The sequence below is a fragment of the Pleurodeles waltl genome, chromosome 4_2 (assembly GCF_031143425.1).
Source record: "Pleurodeles waltl isolate 20211129_DDA chromosome 4_2, aPleWal1.hap1.20221129, whole genome shotgun sequence".
Taxonomy (NCBI): Eukaryota; Metazoa; Chordata; class Amphibia; order Caudata; family Salamandridae; genus Pleurodeles; species Pleurodeles waltl.
This window is the reverse complement of record NC_090443.1, coordinates 85,311,912-85,333,839: the sequence shown is the minus strand read 5'-3', so window position 1 is coordinate 85,333,839 and position 21,928 is coordinate 85,311,912. Positions and strand designations below refer to the sequence as shown.

At 46.7% G+C, this 21,928-nt stretch overlaps 1 protein-coding gene across 5 annotated transcripts in view; it reads left to right on the top strand.

The window, feature by feature from the left end:
- R3HDM2 (R3H domain containing 2) overlaps positions 1 to 21,148 on the top strand; it is a 1,111,447-nt gene extending 1,090,299 nt beyond the window's left edge. For all 5 annotated transcript variants that reach the window (XM_069230792.1, XM_069230791.1, XM_069230789.1 and 2 more), the window contains one exon: positions 20,196 to 21,148. In XM_069230792.1, the coding sequence (XP_069086893.1) occupies positions 20,196 to 20,533 (338 nt within the window). In that variant the 3' untranslated portion in view covers positions 20,534 to 21,148. The remainder of the gene's footprint in view (positions 1 to 20,195) is intronic.
- Positions 21,149 to 21,928: the final 780 nt, after the last annotated feature.

Sequence of the window (21,928 nt, the reverse complement as noted above, 5' to 3'; positions counted from 1 at the left end):
TTTTCTTGTTGCCATCACAAAGTGAGTGAACGTCAGGCTCTATCTTTGTCTGTGCACCCTGACAAAGTGGTGTTACGCACTAAGGCTTCATTCCTTCCCAAGGTTGTTACACCTTTTCATGTAGGCCAGTCCATCACTTTGCCTACTTTTTATGCACCTCCACATCCTTGTCACGAGGAGGAGAGACTCCACTGCCTGGATCCAAAAAGAACGTTGGCGTTCTCAATCATATTAAGGATTTCCAGGTGGACGATCAACTCTTTGTAGGATATGTTGGTGTGAAGGGAAGGCAGTGCTAAAATGTACCACCTCACGATGGGGGGTACTTCTTTGCATCAAAATGTGCTGCGCTTTGGCAAAGAAGCAACCCCCTGAGGGCTTGCACGCTCATTCCACCAGAGCAACTGCTGCTTCCACAGCATTAGCACACTGAGCTCCTGTCCTGGATATCTGCCAGGCAGCAGCGTGGGCATCCCTGCCCACGTTTACTCAACATTACTGCCTGGACAGTCAGGTCCGTAGGGACGGCTACTTTGGTTATTCGGTCCTGCAGGACTTTCTAGTATGATCTTGTTTCGCAGCCCACCTCCGAGGATGGCATTGCTTGGGTATCTATTCTAAAGTAAGGAGTCTGCAACTAGAAGTCTATCAGATGTACAAGTTACTTACCTTCAGTAATGATATATCTGGTAGAGACATATTATAGTTGCAGATTTCTTACCGACCCACCTATCCTCCCCGATTGCAAACTGATTTCTAGGGACAGGGCTTCCCCATTCAGGGCCTTAGCTCTGGCGCAACGCTTTCAGTGTTCTACACGGCTCTGCGCTTTGGCGTAGAAAGTCGTGAAAAGAAACTGGTGTCACTGCGCTGAAGCGGCGTCTATGTACCACTCCCGACGTCATAACGGCGATTACGACGCCCACGAAGTCGACGACGGCACCTAATGACGTGAAAGAGTATTGCTCTAAGAAAAATCTCCGGATCCAGTGTGACACCCTGGGTAAATTATAAAGTAAGAAATCTGCAACTAGAATATGTCTCTACCAGATTTATCGTTACTGAAGATAAGCAACTTGTACTTCAGTGCACCATATAGAGAACCAGTAATAGAGCCATATGAGGTCATTGGTGTCTTGCCTCCTTGCATGACTCGAAGTTGTGTGACAAATGCTCTGGAATGAATCCAAAGGCCATCCGGGACCATAAGGCCAAGCTCTATATCACCGAACACCATAAGAATGATGGAAGTCCTGGTTGTATTAGAGTCTTGAAGCCAACCCTGAGAGAGATCATCCAACTCTAAATTCTCAGCTAAGTAAAAAAAAAAAGAAAAAAAAAAGTCATCTAAACAAGGCTCCCCTCTTCCTGCTGCTCTCGACAGGAGATGCAACAGAGACATCAGGTTACCTCCAAATATCGGTTGCCGACCACAGAACCGACACTCACTCTAGTCCCCGTCCAGCCCAAGTTCCCAGGTCCATTGGCGACACTGCAGCAGTTACAAGCCTTCATAGAGGCTATGTTGAAATATTTTGGTACCTTCTAGAGTCCTCTGACGCACCTTTGGGTCCTGTGGATCTGAGGAGGCCTACAGTTAGGTTACAGCCAGTGTATCTGTCCTGGACACTGGCTCCAGGGTCTGCAGGAACTCTCTGTCTGATGCCTGCCCCAAGTCCTCCTCCAGCACCAGTTCCGTGTGTCTTGACATCAGTAGTGACGCCACTGATGCCTGAGGGCAAACCTATAGTCCTTTCAGACTCATAAGGGATTCTGCCACAACCTTGATCGAAATAATGCTCAGCTCAACCTCTTCCACAAACCCATTCAATTCTGACATGCTTCCGCTGCCACATAGATTCTCAGTCACCGAGCCACATGACTCAGACTATGGTGATGACGAATCACAAGTATACAATGACAGTTATTTTTCTGGACCTTCAGGTGGCTAGTGGGCTTGACACCTTTTGAGACACTGGTGTCAATTCTCCACCCGGCCTCTCTATGGAGAAATTTGCCTCCTTCGCCATGGTAATTAGAAGAGCAACAGAATGTTCAATGGCATGTGTAGCTGTAGATACACATGCTTTGCATAAGTCTGCCATCTAGTGTTGGGCTCTTGTGTGACAAGTTGTTTTTCTTCCAAGAATATTTTCGAGTCATGAGATCATGACTCCTCGGTGATACTGCACATGGGTATTGAGTCCTTTGTTAGATTGTTTTCTTTCTGCCGTCTAGTTGAGATGTGTTTCCTCTCTCTCCGGTGGATCTTGGTTTGGTACTTCTGAACTCTATTCTACCTTTTTCTGTATACATCGGTATAGTTTCAATCACGTTTCTACTCTGCAGTTGATCCAATTTAAATTATCTGGGTCGATTTCACACCCTTACGCGGGGCCTCGCCCTTCTTCAATGCCAGGCTGATGCAACAAACTCCGTTTTGATTCTGTCCTCTGTGTCATGCCAAATTCCCATACACTGACCAACATTTGGTGTGCAATCTGTGCTTATCACCGGACCACCGAGGAGAGTCCTGCTACGGTTGTAGATTGTTTCGATCCAAGAAGACTCTCCGGGACTGAAGAGCATGTCGGTTAGAGTGGCGTCCAAGTCCACACAGGGCATACCAGCTGCTTGCAAGCCCTCTGGGGCAAGAAACTACCCATTCTCTCGTAGGGGATTTCCATGTATAGTCATAAGCACTGAATAGTTCCGCGTGTCTGCGGGGACCCTGGAGCACTGATGTGAAGTATATTCTTAAGTGCAAATACCAGTCCTTTGAAAAAAGGTCTGTCAAAAACCACTTAAGAATAACACTGTGCAGCCTATGTGAACAGCTACACAGGCCAAATTGTTGAAAAGAAAACAGCTGTAGTGTAAATTCACGTTCAAAAACCTATTTATTCTAGAAATGTAATAAAAAATCCATTCTCATACTTTATTTACACCTCTCATGAGAATAAAACAATGCAGGTCAGTGTAGCCCATAGGCTGCCATTATACAGAATGTAAATAGAGCTGTGCCTTTAAGAAAGTAAAGTCTTCCTGTATCCCATCATGCACAGCAAAAGGCAGTTGCCTCAGTTCTTTTTTTCAGCTCCTTCTGACAGGACCCTGAAGCATTGAGCTCTACCTCACAAAGCTGTTTTTGACAGAAATTCAATTAAAATCTTTTGAATTTCAATTTCACTCGACGTTTTTAATATTGAGTGAACATTTGCTAATCTTTTCTGTCAAATTCTGACAGAAATTTAAGGTTTTTCTATTTTAGAAATGCCTTCACATTTTGATAAATGCCCTTCTTGTGGCAGAAAAAAGGCTAAAACAGATCCACACCGGGTCTGTATAATTTGCCTTCCATCCAGCCACAAACCTGATTCCTGTGACATCTGTAGAACTTTCTCCAGAAGGACTCTTCATGATAGGGAGAAAATTCGACTTCAAGCAAGAGAGGACAGGAGAAGTGGTCAATCTGCCACAGAGCGAGGAGAAGGTCAGTCTTCTACCTGGGCTCACCCTGTTTCCTCTGCAACTTCGGCCAGACCTGCTCAGAAACGGCATAGGTCTCCGACGTCGAGGGCATCGACGTCGAGACCAGGAACGGCGCCAACATGCTTGCCGTTGAGGACCGGTTCACCGGCGAGAAAGAAACATCGTTCGACGTCGGCAGCCGTTTCGCCGTCGAGACGGCGTGAACGCTCGCCGTCGAGAAGGTCTGGGTCGCCGTCGACGCGACGAGGGCGGTCGACGTCGAGAAGATCTGGGTCCGGTTCGCCGTCGGCGCAGCGAGGACGATCAACGTCGAGAGAGAGTGCTTGCCGTCGAAGATGGTCGCCGTCATCGCATCGACGGCGAGGAAGGTCGTCGTCGAGAGGATCTCAGCGACGAGGGGAATCGACTTCAAGAGGCACCCGACGTCACCGTACTTCGACGTCGAGGCGGCAGTCAAAGAGACCTAGAAGGGTTTATACCACCTCAGAATCCTCGGCCTCACTCATCCTGCTTCCAGCTTCGCAGCAGCTCTCTCCTCAACAGCCGCCGTTGCCGCAGACACCAGTAACACCAACGGCTCCTCTTCCGGATCCCCCTTCAGAGTCTGTTCCGAGGACTCCAGCGGAATCCATAAGACATTCCAGACATTCCTCTAGACGTTCATCTTCTTCTCGGCACCATGGTAGATCTCCACATTCACGTCATAGGCATTCTTCTTCGTCTACACGGGACTACTCTCCAACCCTATCGGACTCACCGTCCCCGAGGGTGTCCCCAATAGATGACGTGAATACATTCCAAGAGGTCCTAGTGCGCGGGGCGACCAAACTAAATATCCTACTGGCGGTACCCGCCCCATTGACCTCCGTGATTTTCGAGACTTTACGCCAGAGGACATCTTCAAGACCTTTACTTCCACTGGTCCCAGGTCTTATTGAACCAGCAATGGATATTTTTCTAACACCGGCCACAACGAAATCTGCTCCTTCCAGACTTATTAAAAAGTATCGCCCACCGGAGCAAGATCCTCTATTTCTAAGGTCGGACCCGGTGCCGGACTCGGTGGTGATAGTAGCTGCAAAGAAACTACACTCTACATCACCGTCTTCTTTCTCGCCTCCGGACAAGGAGAGCAGAAAGATCGATGCTGCAGGCCGAAAAGTATGCTCTACCGCAGCCATCACAATGAAAGCAGCCAGTGCCACTGCTTTATTAGGAAGATATGAGCGGGCCCTTTGGGACTCTATACTGCAGTTTGCGGAACACCTACCCAAGGACAAAAGGGAAGATTTCTTGGAGGTCGTGGGTGAGGGATCCATGGTTTCCAACCAGGTAATAAGCGCTGCTGCTGATTCTTCTGTACTTTCGGCACATAGCTACGCTCATGGAGTAGCGCTAAGACGACACGCATGGTTGCGATTGACATCTCTCAAACCAGAGGCGCAACAGAGAATTCAGAATTTACCATTCTCAGGCTCTACTTTGTTCGGCTCTCATGCCGATGACGAGATGTCAAGAATGAAGTCTGAGCTAGACACTTTAAAAGCGGTAGGCATCGAACACCCAAAAGAACAGCGAAAAGTATTCCGTCCCTACCAGCGAAGGCTTTTCACCCACAGATATCAGACACCACACTGGATGTCCTCACGTCCCCAGCAACAACAGCAACATCAAAGGCCCTTCTGGACGCAGTGAAAGTCGACAAGGGGTCGTTCCACGCCGCAAACTCCGGCAACTCGCCAGGCTCCCGCGTCTAAGCCCTGAATCTTCGCTTCCCCCTCCTCCGTTATCCACTCCGGTAGGGGGAAGTATCTCAAATCATCTGGACGAGTGGCTACGCATCACATCCGACGCCTGGGTATTGAATATTGTGCGACATGGTTACGCTCTCAGATTCACCAGTCCTCCTCCATCTGTTCCACCCAAACCAGCCAGCCACCACCTCGAAGCTCTTCAGTTAGAAGTCGCTATTCTATTACAAAAAAGAGCTATAGAACCCGTCCCGATCAATCAACGCGGGAAAGGGATTTATTCGAGGTATTTTCTAGTGCCAAAGAAGGACAAACAAGAGTTTCGTCCCATTCTAGACCTAAGGACAGCAAACAAGTGGATTCGCAAAGAGAAATTCAGGATGCTATCCTTGCATCAAATTTATCCGCATCTTCGTCCGGGCGATTGGCTCTGCGCGATAGACCTTTGCAACACTTATTTTCACATTCCGGTGAGCAAGAAACATCGAAAATTCCTAAGGTTCACTGTCGGCAAAAGTCATTACCAATTTGCGGTTCTACCCTTCGGCCTCAAATCAGCGCCGAGAACTTTTTCCAAATGCATGGCGGTGGTAGCCGCCCATCTGAGGAAGCATCGAATATTTGTCTACCCCTATCTAAACGATTGGCTCATAAAGGCCTCCAACTATCTAGAGGCCCAACAACATTTCAAATGGGCGCAACAGCTGCTACAGAAGCTCGGTCTTCAAGTCAATCTTTTGAAGTCCACAGCAACGCCTATTCAGAGGCTGCATTACTTAGGGGCCATTATAGATACCACTCAAGGAAAGGTGTTTCCTTCGGAGGAACGACGATTATCGATTCTCCAAAAGTGCAAACAACTAGAGAGAACTCTACAGACCACTGCAAGAGTAATAGCCTCTCTACTGGGCTCGATGGCGTCTTGTATCCACCTCGTTCCCAATGCTCGCCTCCATATGAGACCCTTACAGGAATGCCTGGAGGATCAATGGTGTCAACTGATGGACGATTGGGAGAGCAGAGTCCTTCTTGCTCCCCACGCCCTACAGTCCCTCAAGTGGTGGTGTTCACCCAACAATCTCTTGGTGGGGATTCCTTTCCAGCAACCGCCTCCAGCTCAAACCATCGTAACAGATGCATCACTGCTCGGATGGGGAGCGCACACTGATCATCTTCGAGTCCAAGGCAAGTGGTCAGAGAGAGAGTGTCTCTATCATATCAACCTGCTGGAGCTTCGCGCAGTCCATCTTGCGCTCAAGGCCTTCCTACCTTCTCTGAAAACGGAAACTCTCCTCCTCCAGATGGACAATGTGGCCTCCATGTATTACGTAAACAAACAAGGAGGTACCAGGTCCAGGATATTATCCAGAGAGGCTCAGACAATCTGGCATTGGCTTCTAGCCAGGAACCTGTCGCTAGTAGCAACTCACCTGCCGGGCAGCCAGAATGTTCAAGCGGATGCTCTCAGCTGCGAAATGGACGAGAACTACGAATGGGTATTACACGACGACGTCGTTCGTTCCATTTTGCGCACTATGGGGTACCCCCTCTATAGATCTTTTCGCAACCCAAGAAAACAAAAAATGCCAAAACTTCGCCGCCAGATATTACCATCCAGGGACAATGGGGAATGCCCTGTGGATAAATTGGTCAGGAGCATTTCTTTACGCCTTTCCACCGCTTCCCCTGATACTGGCAGTCCTTCAGAAGCTATCCAATGCCCAGTCCAAAATGATTCTAATTGCTCCAGAATGGCCACGCCAATGGTGGTTTCCAGACCTTCTTCACCGGTCACTCAAGCCACACATTAGACTGCCTCATCGTCCGGACCTGCTCACGAAGTTCAGAGGGCAGATATCTCATCCCAACCTCTCATCATTGAGTTTGGCAGCATGGCTCCTGAGCTAGTGCAATATGGACACTTGAACCTACCTCAGGACTGTATGGAAATCCTAAGAGAGGCAAAGCGCCCTTCCACACGATCGGCTTACGCATGCAGGTGGAAAAGATTCTGTGTGTGGTGTTTGGACAACAACGTTGACCCGATATCCTGTGGAGAGGAATCTATCCTGCCATACTTGCTAAGTTTGGCAAAATCGTGTTTACAATTGTCATCAATAAAAGTGCACTTGGCGGCTCTAACGGCATATAGAAAGAGCCCCTCTCAAACCTCCTTTTTTAGGATCCCAGTTATCAAGGACTTCCTGGAGGGCTTAAAAAAGGTCTTTCCTCCCATTAGGAGGCCATCTCCTCCATGGGAACTGAATGTTGTCCTATCACGTCTGATGCTACCTCCATTCGAGCCAATACATAAAGCATCACTTCAACATCTCATGTGGGAAACTGCCTTTCTGGTTGCAATCACATCAGCGCGTAGGGTCAGCGAAATCCAGGCCCTTTGCGCTCAATAACCCTACACGGTCTTTCATTCTGCGAAAGTAGTGATGAGGACCCATCCCAAATTTTTACCAAAAGTCGTTTCCGACTTTCATGTGAACCAAACCATTTCATTACCAACTTTCTTTAAAAATCCAACTACCCCTGCCGAGAGAACTCTGCATTTTCTGGATGTAAAGAGGGTTTTGAAATTTTACTTGGACAGGACAAAATGCTTACGTAAATCGCAGCAACTCTTTGTTAACTATGGCCCAGTTAGAACAGGGTTGGGCACGTCTTAGCAATCATTATCCAGGTGGATTGTTTCATGTATACTGTTATGTTATCAGTTAGCGAACAAATCTCTTGGTGGCAGGCCAAAAGCCCATTCTACTAGAGGGAAGACAGCTACTGCGGCCTTAATGAGAAATATCCCTTTGGCAGAGATATGCAAGGCAGCCACTTGGAAATCGGTCCATACCTTTACACAGCATTACTGCCTTGATACAGACGCTAGGGCAGATGCGCAGGTTGGACAGGCCTTGCTTAAGAATTTATTTGCATGACTTGTTTTTTTGGTTAGTATTATTCTGTCTACTCCATCGCGGTTATGGGGATGGGCTTGCTAGTCTATTCAGTGCTTATGAATATACATGGAAATCCCCTACGAGAGAAGGAATGGTTTCTTACCTGTAACTCCAGTTCTCTCGTAGGGGTATTTCCATGATAGTCATAAGCAACCCTCCCTCCTCCCCGGTGGAGTTGACATGGGAAAGGTTGCCATAATAGTATCGATGTTGGTACTACAACGAATGTTTTGTTCCTTCATGTCAGGTTACAAGCCTTCAAAAAGAACTGAGGCAACTGCCTTTTGCTGTGCATGATGGGATACAGGAAGACTTTACTTTCTTAAAGGCCCAGCTCTATTTACATTCTGTATAATGGCTATGGGCTACACTGACCTGCATTGTTTATTCTCATGAGAGGTGTAAATAAAGTAGGAGAATGTATTTTTTTATTACATTTCTAGAATAAATAGGTATTTGAACATGAATTTACACTACAGCTGTTTTCTTTTCAACAATTTGGCCTGTGTAGCTGTTCACATAGGCTGCACAGTGTTATTCTTAAGTGGTTTTTGACAGACCTTTTTTCAAAGGACTGGTATTTGCACTTAAGAATATACTTCACATCAGTGCTCCGGGGTCCCGGCAGACACGCGGAACTATTCAGTGCTTATGACTATCATGGAAATACCCCTACGAGAGAACTGGAGTTACAGGTAAGAAACCATTCCATCTTTCACCACCCCCACCCTGCCACTACGCATTTAGAAACCCTTTAGTTTGTCCTCAGCGGCATACTGTCACCCAGTTTGAGGGCAAATCAGTTACTATGTCCACAGGTGACAAACCATCATATCGGAGAGATTGGTGCCTCAATTTGTCCAGTGTGTTATGCTGTGCCCTTCCTGTCTACTCTTCCAGACATGCCACCTACCCCACAACTGCTTCTGAAAGACCACTTAACCATACTCTGAGTAGATCACGCTCTGTTGGAGAAGGGTGCTATAGAAGAGGTACCTCTATAAGAGGATTAGTTGCTCCACCTGTTACTTTCTGGTGCACAAAAATAGGACTTCACCTATTCTAGACCTATGCTCACTTTGGTCCAAGGTCTGTATGCCCTCGATCCAGGCAACTAGATGGTGGCATTGGATTTACCAAATGCCTAATTCACATCCCTGTGACTCTGCTTACAGTTTCAGGTAGGTAACAAACACTAAGTATTCCTTGCTTCCCTTTGGCATCACCATTGCAATTCGATTTTTCACAGAAGTGGTAGTCGTGGTTGCTGCCCATCTGAGGAGGTTGGTAATACCAAACTTCACATACCTTTACCCATGTTCAACCGATAGCCAACCTTTTGATATCTCTGGGGGTTACCTTCAATGTGCCAAAGCCACACCTGACTCCATCACAGAGTCTCCCTTTCATTGGAGCCAACCTGGACAGGGTGCTTTTTCGAACCTTTCTTCCACCTCAATGAATCCAGGGTATTTGGGCTATAATCTCAATGTTTCAGCCTTTGAACTGGGTCTTCATGAGGTTGGCTTTGAGGGTTTTTGGCCTCCTGTGTCTTGGTAGTGGACCACTGCAGGTGGTACATGCAAGCTCTACAGTGAGATCTAAAATTCTCATTGGGCTCAGCACCAAGGAAATCGGTTGGATTCCACTTGCTTGTCGGAGGAGGCTACAAAAGGCCAGGTGTGGTGGTTGCTAGACTGCATTTTGGCCAGCAACACACAACTCCCCCTACCACACAGAGAACTAATGGTTGTGATAGATGGATCTTTGCTGGGTTGATAAGGCAATCTGTGAGAGGTGACGATCAGAGTATTCTGGTCTGTAGCTGAAGCCCTTCACCACCTCGACTTGTGGGAGTTGCACACAATTTGTTTGGTGCTAAAGGCCTTTCTTTAGCCCATCAAGGGGGAGAGGGTATAGATTCTTATGGACAACACTACTGACGTGGGTTGTACAACAAGCAGGGCAGAGTGGCGTTGTGGGTCCTGTGCAAAGAGGTTGTATGATTCCAGAATTAGCCAAGTCGTCAAAGCATTTGCTTTATCGTACAAAATCACACAAGATCTTAAAACACCAGAATCGCAAACTCATCCGACATTGACTAGCAGATCTCAAATGGTGGCTGCACTTTGTTGAGGCTAAGGGCATCTTTCATCAGCTGGGAGGAACCGGTCTCAGTCTTTTCACCGCCATCAAGAACGTGCAGTGTTCAAACGTTTGCAGTTTGGAGTTTCAAATTTTCCTTGGGAGATGCTTTTTGGTGTATTGGAACTCTTCTCTTTTATTATTATTTAGCCCAGCAGAGTCCTTGTGTCGCTACCTTTATGGGAGATTTGTCTGCCTTATCAGCTTTATGACTACCAGATTAGCCATCTTTAAGTCTTCTTTTGTGATGCATTTTCTAAAAGAATCTAAACACTTTGTAATGGCCAAGTGGAACTTGAAATTGGTTCTCAAATATTCAACTCCATTCGAGCCAATGCAGTTGTCCTCTAAGATTACTAACATTGAAGACAGTATTCCTCATAGCGATCACGTCTGCTTGCTGATTGACTGAGCTACAAGCACTTTGTGTCCAGCAACCGTATGCCTCCATCTTTCCGCATAAGCTGGTGATATGAATCAAGGCGGCATTCCTCCTGAATGTTATTCCCTTTCACACTGGGGAGTCTATCACTATGCTGGCGTTCTATGCCCCTCCTCACCCATCCAAGTAGGAAGAAAGACTTGATCGCTTGGACTCAAAAAAGAGCTCTGCCTTTATACATTTATATCACTCGCAGCAATCGGGTGGACAGTCAGCTTTTCACTGGGTTTTCTGGAACAAAGGGGGGGCAAAGTAGTGCAAAAACTGACAATTTTCAGATGGATTGTCCTTTGTGTAACAGTCTACTACGGATGAGCCAAGAAGGGGAATATGTAAAATCTACAGGCCCATTCCACTAGATCTGACACCACTATGCTGACATACAGAGTGCTGGTCTTGAACATCTGCCAGGCTACTACGTTAGCGTCAGTTCACTCATTCACAAAGCACTACTGCTTGGATAGCCAGCTCCATCAGGAGGAGCATTTTGCCTGTTTAGTCCTGCAAGATTTTCTGGTTGGAGCCATTCCACATACCTCCTCCCACCCCACCCCACCCTGACCTGGGGAGGTACTGCTTTGCTATCTATTCAAAGGATGAGGAATCTGCGATTAGAATTCTCCTTTAGAAGAACGTTATTTTCCATTTGCAATGCTCTTTGTGGTGGATGCTCTGTCTGCAGATTCCCCACCGGGCCTCCTGTTCTGTAGAATGGACTCTGAGTCTGTTCTACAAAGATCCCAGTGTAGAGATCTCCACATTAGCACAATCGGTGTCCTGAAAGCTGTGCGTCCGATGGGGCAGAGAGAAAGCACAAACTGATGTTGACGCATGGGGTTCATGTTTATACTGTAGCTCAGACATCGTTTCTGATGGTTGGGGAAGGGGAGTCGTACATGGGTGTGGGGGAGCAGACCTGATGTGGAAACATCTCAATGCCACCTACCGGCACACAAGAGAATTGCTGAAAAAAATCTCCAGATCGGCACCTGGGGATATTCACAAGGTGAGGAATATGCTGTAAGATAGAATATCCACCAAAAAGCGCATTACCGTAGGTAAGTAACTTATTCCTCATGGCGACTGGTCTTGATAGTCAGGCGTGCAAGGAGAAGGAAATCCTTCTTTCGAGTTCCTATTTCCATGTCTACAGACCCCTTAAGAAGGAGATTGAAGAGGAAGCACATAAACAGAAAACTGTGCCGTTCCTGGTTTACTTTGGCCCATGAAGTTTAAGTAAGGTACACTCGACAGAGAGGCATACCGAACAGACTCACATCAGTGATGTTGAATGAATTTCAGCATCTCGGACCGTATACTCTTCGAAATGGGCTATGCTGCTGGATCAAATTATGAATTTGCTTGTTCCAAGATCTCAGTTGCACATACAGGCTACTGCTCTTGAAGGTACTTCTTTCACAAGACCCGTTTCTGTATCTATTCTGACTTTGAGGTCACTCTTTGTAAGACCACCAAGACCATGCAGTACCTCAGATGGAGGTATCCCAGGAGATCCATGACTCTCGTGTGGGAGATCATGCTTTCCTGGCAGATCGCAGTCTAGACATTAATATAGAGATCTCTCGTCATTCCAGGCACTCTAGGAGATCTGGATGTTCCATAACAAGAATGCATTGACTGTCTTGAAATCATGAGATATTATCCACCCTTGGATAATTAACCTCCAGTCATAATTTCACACATTGATAACATCAACACTTGCAGGAAGTCTTCAACAGAAGTGCCAATAAGCTCCCTTTGCCTTCCATCACAACAACATGAGTAACATTCAAGACATTGCTTCAAGAATCATCATGGACAAGTCCTTCTACTAACTCCACGTTTGATCAGAGCCATTTTGGGATTCTGCTCCTACAAATGCTGCTCCATCTTGACTTCAGAGAAGTAGACACCCTTCCATCCACAAAAAATAGAGCAAGACAATTTGTTTCTCTGGTATGACCTTCCTCCAGCCTTCGGCAACTGCCTAAAAAGAGTAAGCACTTTGGCTCTGAGGGAAGGAAAATGTCCAGCACAACACAATAGAGAGTAAAACTGTCAGTGCCTCAGCTGTGCTGAGTAGATAAAACAGGTCCATGTAGGATTTGCTGCCTTGTGACAGACAAGTGAATTTCTTGGAAATGCTAAATGAAGGCATATAGTATCCATTCATATTATCTGATAGAGACTTCTAGCTGCAGATTCCTTACCTTAGAATTTTCCCCCAGGCGTCAGACTGGATCCAGAGATTTTTCCTTCGAGCAATACCCTTGCATGTCGGTAGGTGGTGTCTTTCGACTCCGCAGGTGTCGTTGGCGCTGTAGTCACTGTGATGACGTCAGGAGTAGTACATAGATGCCACCTCAGCGCAGTGACATCAGTTCTTCTCTTTCCGCAGCATGCCATAATCCGAAGGGAGCTACCCTGGTCTCTTTTTGACAGTTTGAGCGTTTTCTCTTTTTTTTTTGGTGAGTTTTTGGTGTGTCGAGATGTCCCGGTTTCAAGCTTTGCGAGGACTGTCACTGCATGATGTCGGTGACAGTTCTGCATCAGGTCTGTTTGTGGTGCTTGGAGCGCGACCACGACCCGAAGTCGTGCTCAGCGTGCCAGGCCATGCACCAGAAGGCCTTGAGGGAGCGGTCCCTCAAGCTCATGGTGGCCCGGCGCTCGACACCACGTAGGTCCCGGTCTCGCTCAAGGGGAAGGTCTCGAGACCATTTGCGGAGCCACCACCATTCTTCTTCCCCCAAGTCTAAGGGCACAGGTAAGAAGTCGTCGGCTTTGAAGTAGTCCCGTCGCACTTCGACTTCACCCCGTCGCTCGGCTGATGCGATGTGGGAGCAGCGTCACCGCTAGAGGCCTCTGTCTTCGGAGCCTGCTGCTGGGTCCGCTCCATGCTTCCCGGAATTTATGGGAGCCGGAGAGAACCCTGCCCAATTAAAGGAGGTTTATAAGGCCATGCGCCTCATTTTTGGGCAGCCCGACCCCTATACGACACCTTCGGGCCCAAGGGGTTGGGGTCAGGGAGCCTTCGGGTTCCATGCTGGCGGCTTCGGCTCCGACCCCCAAGGTCCCCTCCGGATCTGCTTGCGGATCAGCACTAACGGCAGTCGCACCACTGAGACCTTCCCCGGCGCTGGTTCGATTGTGGATGCTCCCGACGTCGGTGGTGCCCACCATTGACCTCTACTTGATCCTCATCCCAGACTCTTGAGTCGGAACGCCGTCAGCTGACGCCGCCTCTGTCCTTGATGGGGCTCACCCAGGTCGCATTTGGACCCTTTTTCTTATGGGTACAAATTCGGGGAAGGATTGTAGAGGTCCCTGGACCCTTATGAATACCAGGATGACCCAACTTTGGACTGGGTACAGGAATTGGGTGAGGCCAGTGGACTGGACACCTCTACAGACGCAGGCATGCTTGTCTCCTCCTACCGTGCCTACGACGGAGGGAGCAACTTATGCTCTGTTGGTCAGTAGGGCGGCTGAGGTCCTTGGCCTTGAGCTACCTACTGTACAGGTCAAGTCAAATCTCCGGACGGAGGTTCTTCATCCAGGGGCTTCCACATCTGAGCCCCTTTTGCGATTCAATGAGGCCCTCACCGATGTCCTTTTGGGTACTTGGTCCAAACCCAACACAGGGGCTCCTGTGAACAGGACTATCACACGCCGCCATCAGCCCGCCCCAAATGCCCCTAAATTCCTGTCCCAACACCCCACGCCTTAGAGTCTTGTATTCCAGGCTTCCTCTTCCTCAGGCGCATTCCCTTCCGCACTCCCGGATAGGGAGTAGAAAAGGTTGGAACAATTTGGGAAGAAAATGTGTAGGAAGATGCCACTGTTGGCATGGTTACCCCTAACTTTTTGCCTTTTGTTGATGCCCGCTTTGATTGAAAGTGTGCTGGGACCCTGCTAACCAGGCCCCAGCACCAGTGTTCTTTATCTAAAACTGTACCTTTGTCTCCACAATTGGCACAGCCCTTGCACACAGTTAAGTCCCATGTAAATGGTACCCCTGGTACCCAGGGCCCTGTGGCTAGGGAAGGTCTCTAAGGGTTGCAGCATGTATTATGCCACCCTGGGGACCCCTCACTCAGCACATGCACACAGCCTCTCAGCTTGTGTGCAATGCCCACAACCCACTGCCTTGTGTCATAGGTAAGTCACCCCTCTAGCAGGCCTTACAGCCCTAAGGCAGGATGCACTATATCACAGGTGAGGGCATAGCTGCATGAGCACTATTCCCCACCAGTGTCTGTCAATTCTTAGACATTGTAAGTGCAGGGTAGCCATACAGAATATATGGTCTAGGAGTTTGTCAAACACGAACTCCACAGTTCCTTAATGGCTACAATGAATACTGGGAAGTTTGGTATCAAACTTCTCAGCACAATAAATCCACACAGATGCCAGTGTGGGATTTATTGAGAAATGCACACACAGGGCATCTTAGAGATGTCCCCTGCATACCAGCCCAAATGCTAGTGCTAGGCTGACCGGACTCTGCCAGCCTTCCACTTCCAGACAAGTTTCTGGCCACATGGGGTGAGTGCCTTGGTGCACTCCGTGACCAGGAACAAAGCATGTCCGGGGTAGAGGTGCTTTACACCTTCCCCTGCAGGAACTGTAACACCTGGCGGTGAGCCTCAAAGGCTCAAGCCTGGTGTTACAATGCCCCAGGTCACTCCAGCTAGTGGCGATGCCCGTCCCACGGACACAGCCCCCACTTTTGGCGGCAAGTCCAGGGAGATAATGAGAAAAACAAGGAGGAGTCACCCCCTTAGCCAGGTTCACCCCTAAGGTGACCAGAGCTAATGTGACCCCCTCCTTAGAAAATCCTCCATCTTTCTTTGGAGGATTTAGCCCAATAAGAATAGGGATGTGCCCCCCTCCCCAAAGGGAGGAGGCACAAGGAGGGTGTAGCCACCCTCAGGGACACTAGCCATTGGCTACCACCCTCCAGCCCGAACACCCCCCTAAATTTAGTATGTAGGGGCGACCCTGAACCCAGGAAACCAGATTCCTGACGAACTGCAAAGAAGAAGGACTGCCTAGCTGAAAAGTCCTGTAGAGAAAGAGGAAGACGACAACTGCTTTGGCCCCAGCCCTACTGGCCTGTTTCCAACTTCAGAGGACCTGCACCAGGGACCAGCGACCTCTGCCGGCTCAGAGGCCTGCCTTGCAGCTCAGAAGGATCAAGAACTCCCGTGGACAGCGGACCTGTCCAACCAAGCAAGAAGAAACCATCTTTAAAGGGACTCTCACCTCACTCCAGAAGCGTGAGTCCCCGCCACTCTGCATCCGACGCCCATGTCCAGAGAAACCAATGACCCAGAGAGGATCCCCAGGTGACATGTCCACCCTGGGCTAACCTCTCTGCACCCCCACGACGACGTCTGCAGGGGGAATCACGAGGAGCCCCCTGACCGCGACTGCCGGGGACAAAGAAACCCGATGCCTAGAAGAAGCACTGCACTCGCGGCCACCAGGCCCGTGAAGAACCGACCACTGGTGCAGCAGTGACCATCAGGCGACCCTCACCCTTGCCCTAGCACAAAAGCAGCAGTAAAGTGGTCATCAGCCTTCGACCATCACAGGAAAGCCTCCTGCAGGTAGTACAAAGTTACTCATTCCCCATCTTCCATTACCTGTTCTGGTACGTGGACACTTTTCAAAACACCTGGAAGAGTGGTTGCAAATCTCAAAAGACAAATGGGTGCTGACTTTACTGCAGAATGTCTAGTATGTCAGTTTCAAAGCCCTTGCACTGGCAATATATCTAAAAAAACAAAAAAAGGTTGAACCAATGTTATCTGGACAGACTTCAATAGGAGGGCATCTCTCTCCTTAAGAAGCATGCCATGGAAAAGGTTCCTTTTCCCCAAAAAGGAATGCAAATGTATTCCCACTACTTGTTTGTGAAAAAGAAAGGCCCCCAAACATAAGTCAAACCCCCTTTTAGATCTCAAAATGTCAAACCATTGAATAAGGGAGGAGACGTGCAGAATGCTGACACTCAAATCTCCTTAAGTTACATCAAGGAGATTTTCTAGGCACCACAGATATTCAGATAACCTTCTTCCTTATTCCTATTTAAAACAAATATTGAAGGTTTCAGTTTCTTTTAGGGAATGATCACTGCAATACAAGGTCATTCCATTCGGCCTCAAGTCAGCACCAGGAACTTATTCACATTGCATGGCTGTGCATCTCAGAAGGCCAAAGATATTTTTCTTTTATCCCTGCCTAGACCACTGGATGATCAAAACCTCAACATTACAACAAGCTATTGACAATTCTAGATGAGTCTTTACTATTTACTGACTGGGTTTGCATGTCAGTCGGGTAAAGTGGACATCTGCTCCTTTGCAGTTCATACACAACCTGTTAGGAGTCTTGGGCACACTAAAGGTAAAAGGTTTTAATTTGGAGGAGAGACTATTATTGGTCCCTCTAAAGTGTTGCAATCTTCTCAGGGCATTCTACCCTACAGCAGGGTAGATTTCATCTCTGCTGGATTCAGTGGTCCTTGCACCTTCTTGGTTCCATATGCTTGCCATAACATGCACAGTGTCTGGAGGCCTAGTAGCAAAAACATGACTGATGGGAGGACAGACTTACACAGTCTTTTCAATGATTGGTCCAACCACAGAAACTTTTATATGGTGTGTACTTCCTTCAAGATGTTTCAAGTCAGATAGTTGACAGCTTCCTCTCTGACAAGTTGGGGTACACTTAACAGATTCAAGGGACATGATCTTGCAAAGAAAGGTCCTACTACGTCAGTCGCTGGAATGGAGAGCTGCATATATTTTACTCCCGGCACACCATCCTTCTTTCAGGATGGATTACTGTTTTTTGTTCAAACAGACAGTACGATTCCTATGCAATACTTAAACAAGGAAGTGTACAATCCAGAGTACTTTCAGCAAATGCTGTTAATCTAGTGGTGATTTATAGCCAGGAACCTAAGGATTACCTTAGTTCTCCTCCCAGGTGTTCAAATTGTACAAGTAGACACATACAGGAGGGTTATATGAGAAAACCATGAATTGATCCTAAGCAATGCTGTTCTGCACAACCACTTCTGGGACCAAAGTTTTACTCAGACCTGTTTGCAAATCCACTCAACAAAACTGGCCAGACTTCACCTCAAGGTACAAAGGAAATTCCCCTTTAACGACTGTTCAGTAAAATTTCTCCATGCTTTTCCTCTGATTTTCCTGATATCAGATCATTGTCAGATTGTCATACTAAAGATTCAGGATGATTCTATCAATAGAATGGTCCTAGAAATATTGTTTCACAAATATTTCTGTTGAAATCCCACAAATGAGGTTTCTGTGCAAACTGACTCTCCTTCATAAGTTCATCAACTAGATCCTCGATTTTAACCTTCTGTAATTGAATTTGGTAACACGGATCCTGAACTCATCTAAAAAGGACTTTTAAACCTGAGTCAAGTATGTATGGACATTATAAAAGAAGCTGGCATGACTGAGTACAGTTGATTATGGTGGCACCTGGTTGGATTTGGATGGTCTGCTTCGCCTAACTCCAGACCCTGAACTTCTGTCCTCCACTTCAACTTTGTTTGAATGAAAATCTGCTGTCCCGGGAGCAGGCTAGAGCACTACATCTGAATCTCCTTAGCAATGTGTTCCATCATGCATGGAGATTGAGCTGAACAATTGAGCAGTTTCAGCCTTCCAGCTGAGGTAGTGGATGTCCTCCTTGTTGAACATCGCTCTTCCATAAAGGTAATATATTCAGGCCATTGTAGTAGATTTGGCACCTGGTGTGAGGATAAAGTAGTTTGATCTCCTGCAAGTAGAGTAGTATAATGTTCTTGTGTTTCTTGTTTTTTGGCTCTGCAAAGTTTTGCAATGCTTACAGTTAATAGTTACTCCTCTGTCTTTTCTTTGTTTACTTATCAGCCCTTTTTATTCAAATCATCTATTGTGATGCAGGACCTTACTGTAGTATTAACTTCCATTATGTATGCTCCCTCTGAGCCACTTCATAGCTGTACTCTAAAACCTTTGGCATTGAAAACTGTGTTTCTCATTTTAATCACTTGGTATTGCACATGAGAGCTGGAGGCCTTGTATTCCTTCTACGCATGCTACATTTTTTCACCTGACAAGCTGGTGCTTCAAACCCTTGCGTCTTTTCTCTGATCCCTGGTGTCACCTTTCCATTCGGGTAGTCTATCACTTGGATGCTCTTTTCTTTGTTACATCCTTCCAAAGATGAGTAGAGGTTAAGCAGGTGGAACGCTGTGCAAGCCATTAGCTTATATTCGTAGAACAAGAGAGTGCCATGTTGATGAGCCGTTGTTTATGGGATTCGCTGGTGAGAAAAAAGAACAGACGGACCAGCAGCAAACCTTAGCTTGATAGATTGTCCTTTATGGCAAACTGCATTACACCTTGGCCAAGAAGGAACATTGAGAGAACCTGAAGGTTCATTTTGCTAGGGCAAAAAAAGACTGCCCTATCGCAGAGAGTTCCACATTAGCATCTCTCCATATTTTGACCAGACTGTAGTACTTCTCCTTTCATGTCTGCATGGAAAACCATTTTGCCCATTTGGTCCAGGTTAAGTGCGCTCCACTCATCTTCTCGGAGTGGGGCATTGCTTTGGTACTGGTTCACAAAGGGAAGTACCTGCAGTTTGAAGTATCCATTGCAAGTTAAATTATCTTCCGAAAACCTCTTTCTGGTGGATATTCGATCTAACTGCAAATTCTTCAACACCCACTGACTTTTCATTCTTAGGAGTGGACTTTGGGGAATTAGTAAAGTTCCTACTTAGTTTTTGCACACTGCTGTTACAACTACAATCTTGTCAGTCACACTCTGCATCTGAGGGCATGGAAAAAAAATAGATAAAATGATGTAACCATGCAGGGGTGTGGTGCCTAGATGCTGCTGTGTCTGCAGGCTGGATGGATGAAAGGATCACAAGGTAGAGAATCCATCTGAAAGAACATTGTCAAAAGTGAAGTTGGTGGGGAGTACAGTGTAAAATTTGAGGTTAAAGAAGAGAGGTTCTAGTTTGGAATCATGCAGTTATTACATGCTAGTACACATCAGTGCATCAATAATGATTATCCAATATAAAAACCTCATAGCCTAAGGCAGAGATTACTGTGTGCTATTGTGGATCGTAGAGTGCAAGTAATGTAGCAGCTTCACGTGTACCTATGGAAAGGAGTGTACATTTTTTAACTGAATAAACTGCTCTCTAGCATTAGATGTGCCATCAGTACTGAATCTAAGAGTTATTTCCTTGTAGGAACCAGGCCTCCATCCTTGACCCTAGCATGTTGACATAGTGCTGTATATACAGGTAATTGCCATCTCACTCACTGTGGCCTTTCTCCCTTTCTCCTTCCAGTTTTGGGACGGGTCCTAGAAGTAACAGATCTGCCAGAGGGGATCACTCGTGCGGAGGCGGACAAGCTTTTCACCCAGCTCGCCATGGCCGGTGCCAAAATCCAGTGGCTCAAAGACTCTCAGGGGCGCTCCGGCGCAGGCGGTGACAACGGCACGTCAGAAAATGGCCGGCACATCAATGACCTTGCAGCCTTATACACCATTGTGGCGGTCTTCCCCAGCACCACTGCGGCCCAGAGCGCCTCCCTCAGACTCAACAGCCCAGTCAGCCGTTTTAAGCTGAGAATGGCCAAAAAGAGCTACGACTTAAGGATTCTGGAACGGGCCAGCTCCCAATAACCAAGTGGCGGGGGGGAGGGTTTGGGTGAGGAGAAGGAGGAGATAAAGGGTGAAAAACACAAAAAAAAAACACAAAAAATGGAAAAAGCACACAAGACTTCAACAGACTATTTCTTCCATTCTTCACATCTTCCTTTGTCTGGTTCTTTCTCCTTCCTTCTCATCCCCCCTGCCAACCCACTGTTCCATTCCCCCCCCCCCCCCCCCCCCCCCCCCCACCCACCACCCCCAGCGTCTATCCTGTCCTTTTCCTTTTTGTTTTGTACTTTTTTTTTTTTTGCTGCCTTGGCGTCTGGAAAGCGTTCTTATACATATATATATGTATATATATATTTTTTGGTCTTTTTTCTGGATATATTTAAATAGACATAATTAAGAAAAGAAAAACAATTGATTTTTTTTTTTTTTTTTTTTTGAGTGAAAGACTGTCCCTTCAAGCTGTCGTCCCCCTTGCGCACTCGTTCATTGTTTTTTTTTTTGTTGGGTTTTTTTTTTAAAGGTTTTTTTTTTGTTTCAGATTTGTGCAGGAGTAACAGGCAGTATTTAATTGCACATATGGGTATGTTCATTGTAAATTTTATTTAATCTGTTTTGTTTTTTAAATATAAAAGATGGAAAAATATTGTCTGTCAGTTTCAGCCGGTAAGGACTTTCCTGTATGTGCCAAGAATCATGTCTGCTGGGGACATGCAGGCAGAGGGGCTACTTCCAGTAGGTTTGTGGGTAGAGTAACGGAGTACGAAATGGTGGGAAAAAAAATCCCTTCGCTAATTAGTGGATGATTGTGATTTTTTAAATCTGTTTTCAAAGGTTGGAATAAGAAAACTGTTGGTAAGATTCTGAGAAGAGTACACCAGGTAAATTTTGGGTGTTATATCCAAAAGCTGTCAGATCACGAAAGGCCAATGTTTGTCACTGTTGGAAGACCCTGTTCAGCTTGTATTAGACACTGTGTACTTGCATGCTATATATGAATGCTACCAGAGTAGATCTTAATTTCCTCATTTAAAGCAGTTAGCAGCTCAGTCCTCGGAGTATTCTGCATAAAGTTATGATACTGCGGTCAAGTGTGCTATTGTACTCTGAAGGTCACCAATACTATTGGAGCCTTGGCAGAGGAATTTTGAAAAAGGCTAAAAATGCTACTCTTTTATGGATAATTTCTTATCACAGATAGTTAACGTTGACTCTCTGAAACATATATCTTTTAACACCAGTAGTGCTTTGCAACACAAACAGTGGCTAGAAATGATGGCACTGTAGGTCTAACTTTCATTATCAGTAAAGTGTATAGACTTTTAGAAATACTTACAAATTTTATTTTCCAGATTCCCTTATTTTTAGTTTGCCAATGTCATTTTGTTCAGGTATTGCTGCATATGTAGCCAGAGAAAG